Here is a 12581-nt window from a genome sequence, read left to right on the forward strand (position 1 = left end):
GGTTTTGGAATCAGGGCAATATTGGCCTCATAGAATGTGTTTGGAAGTGAAGTATTTCATGAAGTAGTGTTAATTCTTCTTCAAAGGTCTGGTAGAACTCAGCTGTGTATCCATCCAGTCCTGGACTTTTCTTAATTGGTAGGCTTCTGATGGCATCCTCTATTTCCTTGCTTAAAATTGATCTATTTAAATTGTGTATATAATCCTGATTTAGTTTGGGCGTATCATATACCTCTAGAAATTTGTTGATGCCTTCAATATTTTCTATTTTATTGGAGTACAAATTTTCAAAATAATTTCTAATTATCTTCTGTATTTCTGTAGTGTCCTTTGTAATATTTCCTTTTCATCATGGATGTTAGTAATTTGAGTTTTCTCTCTCCTTCTCTTCATTAGCATGGCTAATGGTTTATCAATTTTATTTATTTTTTTCAAAGAATTAACTTTTGTTTTGTAACTTTTTCAATTGTTTTTTTTTCATTGATTTAATTTTAATTTTAATTATTTCCTGTCTTCTACTGCTTTGGGGGTTGATTTGTTCTTCTTTTTCTAGGGCTTTGAGATGTAATGTTAGGTCATTTATTTGTTGACTTTTTCTTCTTTGAAGAAATGAACTCCATGCAATAAAATGCCTTCATAGTGTCCCAGAGATTTTGATATGTTGTATTGGTGTTCTCATTTACCTCTAAGAATTTTTAAATTTCCTCCTTAATATCTTTTGCAACCCATTGTTCATTCAATAGCATATTATCTAGTCTCTAGGTGTTGAAGTATCTTTTATTTTTCATTTTATCATTGATTTCTAATTTCATTCTATTGTGATCTGATAGAATGCAGGGTAGTATTCCTACTTTTTTTGTATTTACTAAGATTTGCTTTGTGGCATAATATTATATGGTCTATTTTAGAGAAGGATCCATGTGCTGTTGAGAAGAAAGTGTATTTGTTAGTTAAGTCTAATTATTGATTGTATTATTGAATTGTATGACTTCTTTGTTTAGCTTTTGTTTGGAAGATCAATCAAGTGGTGAAAGAGGTGTGTTAAAGTCACCCAGAATTATTGTATTGTGGTCTATTTGACTCTTGAACTTGAGAAGAGTTTCCATGTATACTTATAACTATTATCCTTATTCTTGATGATATATAGTTCAATTAAGCAGTATGAAATGTTCATCTTTATCCCTTTTGATTAACTTTGGCTTGAAGTCTACTTTATTTGATATGAGGATGGAAACCCCTGCTCGTTTACATAGACCATGTGAATGGTATATTTTGTTTCAACCTTTCACCTTCAGTCTGTGGGTGTCTTTTCCTATGAGATGAGTCTCTTGAAGGCAGCATATTATTGGGTATTTTTTAAAAAAATCCAACCTACCAGCCTATGTCTTTTGATTGGTGAGTTTAGGCCATTAACAGTTAGGGTTATTATTGAGACATGATTTGTATTACTGGTCATTTTTGTTTATTTTTGGTATTTAGCTTGACGTGGTTTTTCCTTTGGTTGGCTTTTCCTTTCTTGTAGTTCTTCCCTTTGCAGATTTTCATTTCCTCCTCATGGATATTTTGCCAAGAATGTTCTGTAGTGCAGGCTTTCTTGCTGTAAATTCTTTTAGCTTTTGTTTATTATAGAAGGTTTTTATTTCATTGTCAAATTTGAAGCTTAATTTTTATGGATATAAGATTCTTGGTTGGCATCCAATATCTTTTAGAGTTTGGTATATGTTGTTCCAGGATCTCCTGGCTTTGAGAGTATGGGTTGAAAAATTTGCTGAGATCCAAATTGGTCTTCCCTTATAGGTAATATGATTTTTCTCTCTTGCAGCCTTTACAATTCTATCCTTATTCTGTATGCTAGGCATTTTCATTATAATGTGTCTTGGTGTAGATCTGTTGCAATTTTGTACATTTGGTGTCATATAGTCCTCTTGTATTTGATTTACCAATTCATTCTTCATGCTTGGAAAATTTTCTGATATTATTTCATTGAAGAGATTGTGCATTCCTTTGATTTGAAACTCTGAACCTTCCTCTCTCCCAATAAATCTTAAATGTGGTCTTTTGATGGTATCCCATAATTCTTGGATATTCTGTTCATGGTTTCTTACCATCTTCACTGTGAGGTCAACTTTATTTTCAAGATAGTATATTTTGTCTTCATTGTCTGAGGTCCTGTCTTCCAAGTGATCTAGTTTGCTGGTGATGCTATCTATTGAGTTTTTTAATTGGTATGTTGTTTCTTTCATTTCAAGGAGTTCTGTTTTTTTTTAAGTATCTATCTTTTTTTTCTTGGAGTAATCTCTTACAACATGTATTTGCTTTCTTATCTCTTTGTTGGAGTGATTGATTTTTGCCTGTATCTGCTCACTTAGGTCATTCTTTAATTCTCAAATCATTTTAGTTATGTATATTCTGAACTCCTTCTCTGACATTTCACCTACTGAGCTATCTATGGATTCTATTGTTGTAGTATCTTGGTTTGTTTGGGGCACTTTCCTCCTTTGTTTTTTAATGACATCTGTGTGTCTTCCTCTCTCGCAGTGTAGATCTGAGGTATTACAGCTTCTGCCCCTTTGTCTTATGGTGTCCCTATAGGTTATCAATACCCACTTTTAAGGGCAAGCTCAATATTACAGTACTCAATATACCCTATGTGCAGCCATATATCAGTTAGCTTCTATTTTTACATTTACAGTTTTGTCACTTTAATCAGAAATGATGAGTTTGGTTATTTTCTACCATAAATAGTCAATGGGTTTGCATAATGGCTTACAGTTTCTAATGGTAGATGCGGGGACTGGAAGGTTGGCTGAGATGTTTATGAGGTAGGATGTGAGACTATAGAGGTATTAGATCACATGACTAGTGAGAGGCTAATCATAAGAGTGGCTGTTAGTAGGAGAAACAAGATAGGAAACCCTGTACAAGACTTCCTGTTACCTCAGCAACAGGATAACTGTTAGCACCCCAAGTAGAGAAAAACTCTGGTGCAGCCAGGCCCAATGGGACCTTGGTGATGTCTTACCAGATCCTTATCATCGTTGTCCCTTGATAGAAGCGGCGATATCCCAGTTTTGTGGTGGTGGTAGCCTCAAGCCTATATGTACCCTGATGTTGGGCCGAGGAGCCGCGCTTTGGTGAATAAGGAATCCCAGCGTAGGGTAGCTCCCGGGCAGGCGCTGGATGGGCTGTGGTGTGGCGGGGAAGGTGGCAGGCCTCTGTCAGGATCTCCGGGCTGCCTGACATTGTGTTTTAAAAGTTTTGTATGAATTTGTTACCAAGCAAGGGCTTGCTGCCAAATACACATAGAACTCAATGCTATGGCACTGCTATTCATAAAATGAGTTTTATTGTTGGTCAATCAATGAGAATATAGGAAATGTCCTCATATCTGTCTCTCAAGTTGGCCAGTAATGAAGTGACTGGTCAAGGGTAAGGGGAAACAGAGGGCTGATGGGCTGTAATCAGGAGTCTTTTGGTGGAACAGTCTACACCCAGTACACTGGTCCAGGTGGAATATGGACCAGGTGAATAATTCTGGTTGGTCCTGCTACACTTGGCAGTACCCCTTGCTTCTAATCTACATCCAGGAGGTCCTGTTCTTCCTCAAGTTCTACACATCCTCAGAAACTTTTGGTTGAACAGGCTTTCAAAGTCATTTTAAGCTATGAGACATAGCTAAGGTTCTGTGCCTGTTTCCTGAAAAACAATTTGAACAGTACTTAGGAATAGAAACATTGCAATTTTATGAATCAGTTTCATATTCTTAAAAGATTCAAACTGGACTATTTATAGATGAAATAATGTGTGTTGGGTTGGCTTTAGAAAAACCAGAGTAAGAGAGAAGCAGATGGGTGGGTAGGGGGATTGGTTGGAAAAGTGTTTAGCCATGAATAGATAACAGTTGAAACTGAGGAATACATTATGTAGGTTCACACGTTACAAGTGGTCACCATTCATAGAGCTGTGGGAGGCGAGGCAGAGTTCTGGCTAAGCCCAGGACTTTGCAGATAGTCTGCCTTGATGTGATTCTCAGCGCTGCTACTTATTAGCTGTGACCTTGGGCAAGTTATTTATCTTTCCATACCCTATGGGGCTAAGATCTTACAAGGTAATTGTACAGATAAGTGAGATTACCAAGGAAAAATGTAGGGTGAGGAAAGAATGTTTCTTGGTGGTAACTTCACCCAGGGATGGGGAAAGGAAGAGAAGCCAGAAGAAGACAGAGGCATAGTTGGAGGTGGGTCGGGAAACCCAAGGTTAAGTCAGGAAGTATTTAGGAATCCAGAAAAATATTTTTAAAAGTCATAGGTAGAAGAAACCAATGGATTTGGTGTTGAGGAAGTCATTGGTGCTGATAATGGCTTTGGTTCAGTGGAGAAGATGGACCCAGATTCAGTGCTGAGAAATAGATAGGGAGAGGAGAAGTGGGTGCCCTGATGGGAGGCTGGAGAAGATGGCAAGGCGGGTAACATAGGTGGAGGGAAAGAGCATCTAGCAAGGTTAAAGAGCAGAAGGAAAGGAAAGAGGAAGGTGTAGAAGACAGAAAAGAGGGTTTTGTTTCTGCCCCTTGGCTATTGTGAACGATGCTGCAGCGAACATGAAAGTGCAAGCTTCTCTTTTCACTTCTCTAGCCTATGCACACAGAAGCGTGATTGCTGGTAGGTCCAGTTTTAATATTTTGAGGAATTTCCATACTGTTTTTCTTACCATTTGCCCCAAGTTACATTACCACCAGCAGAACAAGAGGGTTGCAATTTCTTCATATCCTCGCCAGCACTCATTATTTACTTATTTATTTATCAATTCTGGAGATGGAACTTAGGGCCTTGTGCACACTAGGCAAGAGCTCTACCACTGAGCTACACTCCCAGCCCCATTTTTTTTTTATAATGACCATCTTAATATTTGCAAAATGATATTTCATTGTAGTTTTTATGCATACTTGAACAAAGAGAATGTGGTATATACATATAAATGGAATATTATTTTTTTTTAGAGAGAGAGAGAGAGAGAGAGGAGAGAATTTTATTTTTTTTTTAATTTTTTTTTAGTTCTCGGCGGACACAACATCTTTGTTGGTATGTGGTGCTGAGGATCGAACCCGGGCCGCACGCACTCCAGGCGAGTGCGCTACCAGTTGAGCCACATCCCCAGCCCCAAATGGAATATTATTTAACCTTAATATGGGAGGAAATTTTCTCTTATGCTACCATGTGGATGAACTCTGAGGACATTATACTTGGTGAAATAAGCCAGATACAGAAGGACTAACACTGAATGAGCCTACTTATAGGAAATGTCTGAAACAGTCAACCTAATAGAAGCAATGAATACAATAATGGTGTCCAGGGTTGGCCATTGGGTTTGAGGAAATGGGGAGTTGTTATTCAACACGTATAAAGTTTCAGTGATGCTACATGAATAAGTTCTAGAGATCTGCTGTACAACATTGTGTCTGAAGTTAATGATATGGTATTGAACACTTCAAAAATTTTCCCAAAAGAGTGAATCTTATGTTAAATGCCTTTGTGCGCACACACACACACTCACACACACACACACAAACACACAAAAGGAGCACAGGAAACTTTTGGAGGTAATGGATCTCCCTTTATTCCCTTGAATTAGTGTTGGGATCCCAAGTGTTAACATAGGTCAAAATTCATCAAATCAGACACATTTAAATAGTGCAGTTCTATGTATCTTATGTGTACATATCATTGCATATTATAAATAAATATGTATAGTCCTGAAGGAGAGAAGTGTTCTCAGGAGCAGGGTGGGAAGGAAATCCCTCTTCCATCCAGGCTGGGATTGTACCGAGGATGCATTATCTGCCCTGACCCTGCCCTATTACTGTTTATAGGCTTCATTTTATACCTAAATAGCCACTTCAAAAGAAAGGAACATCAGAGGACAAATCAGTGATGACTAGTGATGATGAAATTGTGACTTTGTTTTAAAAGGTTAATTCTTTTTTTCTTCTTCTTCACAAAAAAGATGATTTATTGAACATCATGGAGAAATGTAACATACTTTTCTACAATAAAACTATTCAACTTTATATTTCTTGAGGAAATATGTTATTCGCAATATACTTTCATTAAAGCATTGTTAACAACAAACTACATTAGATTCTGGGGTAGTTTCCTTTGGTGTTCTCAAAGATTTTTCTAAAACATACCTGATATATTAATTAAAAGTGAGAGTTAAAATAAATTCACAGACTTACAAAATGTGTGATTTGTGCTTAAAAAAATTTATGACTAGTTGTTAGATAGTCACCATTTTGGAAATGATTTCAACAGTCAATGAGATGTTTTATAAATATTTTGGAATATCTAAAAGCTTTATCCCATTCAACTGATAACACACCAAAAATTAAAATGTAAGTTGTTGCAAATGATACAAATATTTTAAAATTAATAAATTATTAAAGTAAAAAAATAAGTCCTTTCACAGAAGTATAAAGGACACTTATTACTAATTTCTTATAAAAAAGAAAGTTATATTACTTCTTTTTAAAATCATAATAACAGTACTGAAAAAACACAGATGTGCTTGGAAAGTTTATAAATTTTCTTCCCCCACTTCAGGAAATGTTTTGAAAAGCAACAGATTCCCTTTAAAAAATTACTACACCCATCACAACTACTCCAGCTGTCATTTTACTATAAAATAGTTACAAATCAATGTTAATTTAGATAAAAGTAAAATGATTTTTATTTCTTAATTCTAGCATGATTAAGAAAAATGGATTAAAAAGGTTAATTCTTGATTTTTATAAATTGGTGCTAGAATATTCAGATGAACTGATACAACCATGATTTGCTTTAGATTGTGAAGAAAATGAGAATCACTTTTTTGTTTTTCTGGAGAGAGGTTCTGAACAGTTCCTTTAGGAATCAAAGTGCCATAGCCAGCCTTCATATATGTTCATAATTCATTAGGAGTTTTCTGGTTTGGTGCCATTATTCATCAGTATCCTGAAGGTGCCCTAGGCTGGCCATCCTTTCATACAGAGGCTGCATTTGTGTGTGCCTCATTACTTCCAAGAGTGACCAGTCTGTGGCTGGCTGACTCATTCATACCCACCTTCTCTCTGTGTTCAATCTGGAAATCCCTGGGGAGAGAGAGATTTCCCCATCTCTGGGTGTAAAGTCACTATGGACTGAAGGGCTTAGGTAATGAGTCTTTCAAAACAAGCTTTGTTTGAAGGCTGCTTTTGCGGTTTGGGTATGGTTTGAGTGTGTTGCCCAAAGCTTCATGTGCTAGACGCCTGGGGCAAGTGTGGTGATGTTGAGGTGGAGGAACTTTTAAGAGGTGGAGCCTATTGTAAGGTAATTAGATCATGGGAGCACTTCCCTTGGAAGGGATCAATGCTACTCTATCAGGAAGACCCTTGAGAGTGGATTGTTATAAGTGGGACTGGCATTTCACTTGCTTACCTTCTGTCTTGCCATGTGATCTTTCCCTCCAAATATGCTCTGGTCATGAAGTCATGTTTTGATGTATCCAGAGTTGAGCAGATGCCAGTGCCAAGATCTTGGAACTCCAGAACATTTAGCTAAATAAACCTTCTTTACTATATGTCACCCAGTTTCAGGTGTTTTGTTATAGCAACATAGACTGGACTAGGAAAGCTGTTGAAGATCTTCCTAATCTTGTCTTTATCAAGGCTGAACTGACCCAAAGGACATTTTCCAAGAGTCCTACAAGCAGTCTGCCTATCCCTCTCCAAGCTGGGGACATGTTAGGTTGCTAAACTCAACCTGTGCTCATTTATCATGAGAATGCAAGAATCTCTGTTGAAGTCTTAGCAACTTTAAGCACAGTAGCTAGTGGCCTCCTAGCAAAAGTAACACAATGAGCTTATCACACCACTAGTGATGGCAGCAAGGGACCCAGAAGGAACAGAGACCCATAGCACATATGAAGACTTAAGCAATGGGGTTGAGCTTTATTGAATTGATCACATTTATGTTTTTTTCATAACAATTGGCAAACAGGCTAGTTTTAAAAAGCATCCCACTTCCATATAGCTCCATCTACATTCAGGAAGCAGTAAAAATATATTGTACAAAGAACACTTTCCACCTTGAAAGTATCATGACAGTTCATAAATTTCTCAATAGACAATGCAAAACAATATTTACAAGATAGACCCTTTTTAAATTCAAAATTGAGATACCTGTGGTACAGTTCTAAAACTAACATCATAAGTTTTTTTCAGATAAGGAAGGCTGGTCATTATAAAAATACTTTATATAAATTCAAAGTCAGAACTAAAACATTCAATCCTATAAAAATATCTTTTACTAATAAAAGTATCAGTTTCTAGAAAAAAGTTCTTTAACAACAGCCGTAAAATAAATTTTCAGGAAAACCTACTAGGTCAGATGATCCGCATAAAATGAACTCGTTAAAGTGACTTCAAGGCTCAGTCATCAACCAGTGTTTTGTTTTCAGAGATGAACCATGTATTTGATTATGTCACATGTGAATGGCACAAGTATTCTACAAAAAGTGAACTCAAGTATCTACTTATTATGAAAGTCATTTATAAAGACAAACTTTACAGCCTAGAGGGGGGATTTTCAGGTTGTCTTCTCCTGGAGAAGACAAATGTTTTCTTAGGATGTGACAACACTTTATCTTGAAATGCTTAACTTGGAAAACCTGTGATTGCATTTTGACCACTATCTGAGATCAGCTCATTCATTTCATTTTGCTTACTCTCTTTTATGGCATGGTTTGGGTGATTTCTTTGGGTCTGGGTTCTTTTGGATCTCCTAAAACACACTTTCAGCAGCAGATAACACAGCTCAGCCACATTAAGCAACATGCAAATCACAGATGCAGAAATCATAAAAATCGTAAACACAGTTTTCTCAGTTGGTCTGGAAATAAAGCAGTCAACAAGATTGGGGCAGGGCTCAATCCCACATTTCAGCACCCAGGGCAGGTGGTACCCATTGTAGAGGAAGTAAAACACATACATGAAGGCAGCTTCGAAGATAATTCGGAAGAAGATGCTGCTGGTGTATGTCCACCACAGGGACCCCTCTATTCGAACCTTCTGCTTTTTTATGTCCTCTAGGTCTTTGAATTCATTTCTCTTCTCTCCTTTCCTGAACCTGCGGGCAGTTTCATGTCTGTAGTAGGCCACATGCATGGCCACCAGCAGTGCCGGGGTGGACACAAAGATCAGCTGCAAGGCCCACAGGCGGATGTGGGAGACGGGGAAGAAGTGGTCGTAGCACACGTTCTTGCATCCTGGTTGCAGAGTGTTGCAGACAAAGTCGTCCTGTTCATCACCCCACACTTCCTGGGCGGCCACCACGAGGATCATGACTCGGAAGATGAAGATGACTGTGATCCACACCTTCCCAATGCTGGTGGAGTGTTTGTTCACACCCCCAATGAAAGTGTGCAGGGTCCCCCAATCCATTGTGTTGCTTTATTCCTAAACAGGCAAAAAGGCAAAGTGCCTGTGAATTGATAAAGTGGTATCACGGTGGTGTCATAGACATGAGCAAAGTTCTTTTAGACTGTGATATTTCATAACTTCAACACCCTAATCTGTTAGTAAGAGTTTTTGTAAGAATGAAGGTCCACTCTAAACACATTCTGCTGTTTTTGACCAGAAATAACTGTTTTGAGGGAAGGTTTAGGTTTAGGACCATTTCAGTTCAATTGAATTCAGATTACCTATTATGCTGCCATTGGCCATTAATCCCGGATCACAGGTAAACAAATTCATGCCCAAGCTCCCCTTGCCCTTATTTTTGGTACTAGGGATTGAAACCAGGGGTGGGCTCTACCACTGAGCTACATTTCAGTCCTTATTTACTTTTTATTTTGAATTAAACACCACTAAGTTGGTATTTTATAACTTCAACCCCTAATCTGTTAGTAAGAGGTTTTCTAATAAGGAAGGTCCACTCTAAACATATTCTGCTGTTTTTTGATCTCACTAAATTGGTCTCACTAAATTGCTGAGGCTGGCCATGAACCTGAGATCCTCCTGCCTCAGCCTCTGGAGTTTCTGGGATTACAGGTGTGCACCACTATGACGGGTCAAATTCCCTTTTAATCACTATGCAAATACACATTATATCAGTTTGTTTTTGCCCAAGGGCTCATAGAACTTCCACAGATTTTATTTAATTAGATGGCTTATCTAAGCAAAAAAAAAAATCATTGTTAGAATGACATTATCTGGTTGATCAAGCAGAGTAATAAGGGGAAAAAGAAACCAAATACTTATTAGTTCACTCTGTACAATATTTTTATACTTACATCTAGCTTGAATCACATCATTGGCCATAATCATGTATTCTTAGGAAAGCTAATGTATCAACTACCTCCTCTAAAAGAGAATCAGAAAGTTTTACACAAATTGCTTCTTATTCTTCCATGTAACCGGGTCTCAAAAAATGGGTCTTGTTCACACAAGACTTTAGAGTCACTGTTGAAGGGGACCAACTGTCACTGTAGCCCAGAGCCTCCCTCTCTGCTAATGACTGATTAAACATCCCGAGAGAAAATAGACTCATTTGCATTTATGGAAATGTTGGTTATAATTCAAATAGCTGCATTTTTATCCTACATTGTCAAGGAAGACTAAAGAACTGGTCAGCACTCTCTTAAAACAAAACAACAAGACAAGATGAATGATGGATCCTTTGAGAAACTTTGGAAAATGGAAGACACTTGCCCCAGAAGAATGCACTCAGGCAATTTTTCATACACTGTTGAGGTACAATGGAGTCACCAATGTCCTTCTGCCCGCTTGTCTTACATTTTCTTGTCCCTAAATGGGTAAGGGATGCTGGTCAACCTTCCCCTCTAAGCTCCCAGGTCCTGTGCCCTTGTCCACTGACCTGACCTCTGATGATAAATGAAGGGTAAATGAAGGCAGCCTGCCCAATTCCAGAAGTGCCTGGATCCCCACACTAACCCCCTCCCTTTGGAATGGGAGGCTAATGTGCACCTGAAGCAACATCTTTTATACCCTTAATACAGCCAGCAGTCCTGTGGTATGAAAGTCCAGCTCCCATTTCAGTCAGCTTTCTGAGAAACTCAGTTTTTGCCCTGGGTTTGGATTTTAGACACCACAGTTTTCTCAGAAAGATACTAGGGCTAGGTGTAAGGAAGCATCCACAACCGTCCCTCTGGTAACTTCTGTACTGATTCTTCCTCCTCCTGAACCAGGCAGTGGAAGTTGGGGCCCATACTATAAGGGGAGGGCAGAAGGGTGCCTTCAGGGCAGAGCTAGACATGTCCACATCTTGGTTCAAAAACTTTCTCCTTCCTTGGCCCGGGTGTCAAAATGTTTATAGATCTAAAAGTTGTTCAAATACTATGGAGAACAAAATGTTTTAAAATAGAATATGATAAGAACATTTGGATTCTTAAATCCAAACTCATATTGATTTGAAAAGCTCACACTGTGGTACAAATGGGAAACTCACAGGATGGAAGTAACTTAGCCTAGACTTTAGGGGAAGAACTGTAATTTTTTACATTAAAAAGAAAAGAGGAGTAGGATTTCATAGCTGAAGATTTGAAAAGATAGGAAATCGAGGCTTCTCAATGACCATTTTCTATGGTTAAGTGGGTCAAGTAAGAGAAGAAGGGAGGTCTCTCTTAGCCCAAGGAGTGGAGATTTTAAAGTCATAGAAAGAAAGAAAATGACTCAGACCCCCACACTCAAGTGGAGTGGCCCAAACCTATAAACATGATTCAGCAGGTTAAAATACTTCATGAGGTAAACCTGATAAAAACAGAACATAAAAAAGTTAAAAAGTTAGAATAGGAAAAAGAAAAATAAGATAGTTGAACCCAAAGTACAAAATATTGGGCACAATCCTTGGATCAGATGGTATAATTTTAATAGACAATCAATAAGAGGTAGAAATTAGTTTCTTCTTCTTCTTTTTTTTTAAATTAAAAAAAATTGTGATGCTAGGGCTAGAATCCAGGGCCTTAAACATGCTAGGCAAATGCTCTATCACTGAGCCACACCCTTAGTCCAGAAAGTCTATTTTAATGTCCCTATTTTATAAAAAATAATTTATTCTAAATTTTTTTTTTTTTTGGTTCTGGTGATTGAACTTAGGGGCACTTGGCCACTGAGCCACATCCTCAGACCTATTTTGTATTTTATTTAGAGACAGGGTCTCACTGAGTTGCTTAGCACCTTGATTTTGCTGAGGCTGGTTTTGAACTCGCCATCCTCCTGCTTCAGCCTCCTGTAATCCCAGCAGCTCAGCAGGGATATTAAAGTTATAGGAAGTTATAGAAAGTTATAGCCACCAGGGCTGGGGATGTGGCTCAAGCAGTATCGCGCTCGTCTGGCGTGTGTGCGGCCCGGGTTCGATCCTCAGCACTACTACAAACAAAGATGTTGTGTCCGCCGAAAGCTAAAATAAAAAAATAAACGTTAAAAATTCTCTCTCTCTCCCTTTCTCTCTTAAAAAAAAAAAAGAAAGTTATAGCCACTGTACCTGGCTAAAAACTGTTTTTTAAAACATGAAAGAGATGTCAAGCGGGAGCATGCTTTCTGAGAACTTATT

General features: G+C 38.0%; 1 protein-coding gene across 1 annotated transcript; it reads right to left on the minus strand.

The window, feature by feature from the left end:
- Nucleotides 1-8665: 8665 nt before the first annotated feature.
- On the minus strand, nt 8666-9451 carry Gjb6 (gap junction protein beta 6). The gene has a single exon (XM_026394947.2). It carries the CDS (start codon nt 9449-9451, stop codon nt 8666-8668), a length of 786 nt encoding a protein of 261 aa, XP_026250732.1.
- Between the last annotated feature and the right edge of the window lie 3130 nt (nt 9452-12581).

This window comes from Urocitellus parryii, chromosome 2 (assembly GCF_045843805.1).
Source record: "Urocitellus parryii isolate mUroPar1 chromosome 2, mUroPar1.hap1, whole genome shotgun sequence".
NCBI lineage: Eukaryota > Metazoa > Chordata > Mammalia > Rodentia > Sciuridae > Urocitellus > Urocitellus parryii.

What these genes read in the sequence shown, in the direction of transcription:
- Gjb6 (XM_026394947.2), bottom strand. Translation starts at nt 9,451, where the DNA reads ATGGATTGGGGGACCCTGCACACTTTCATTGGGGGTGTGAACAAACAC.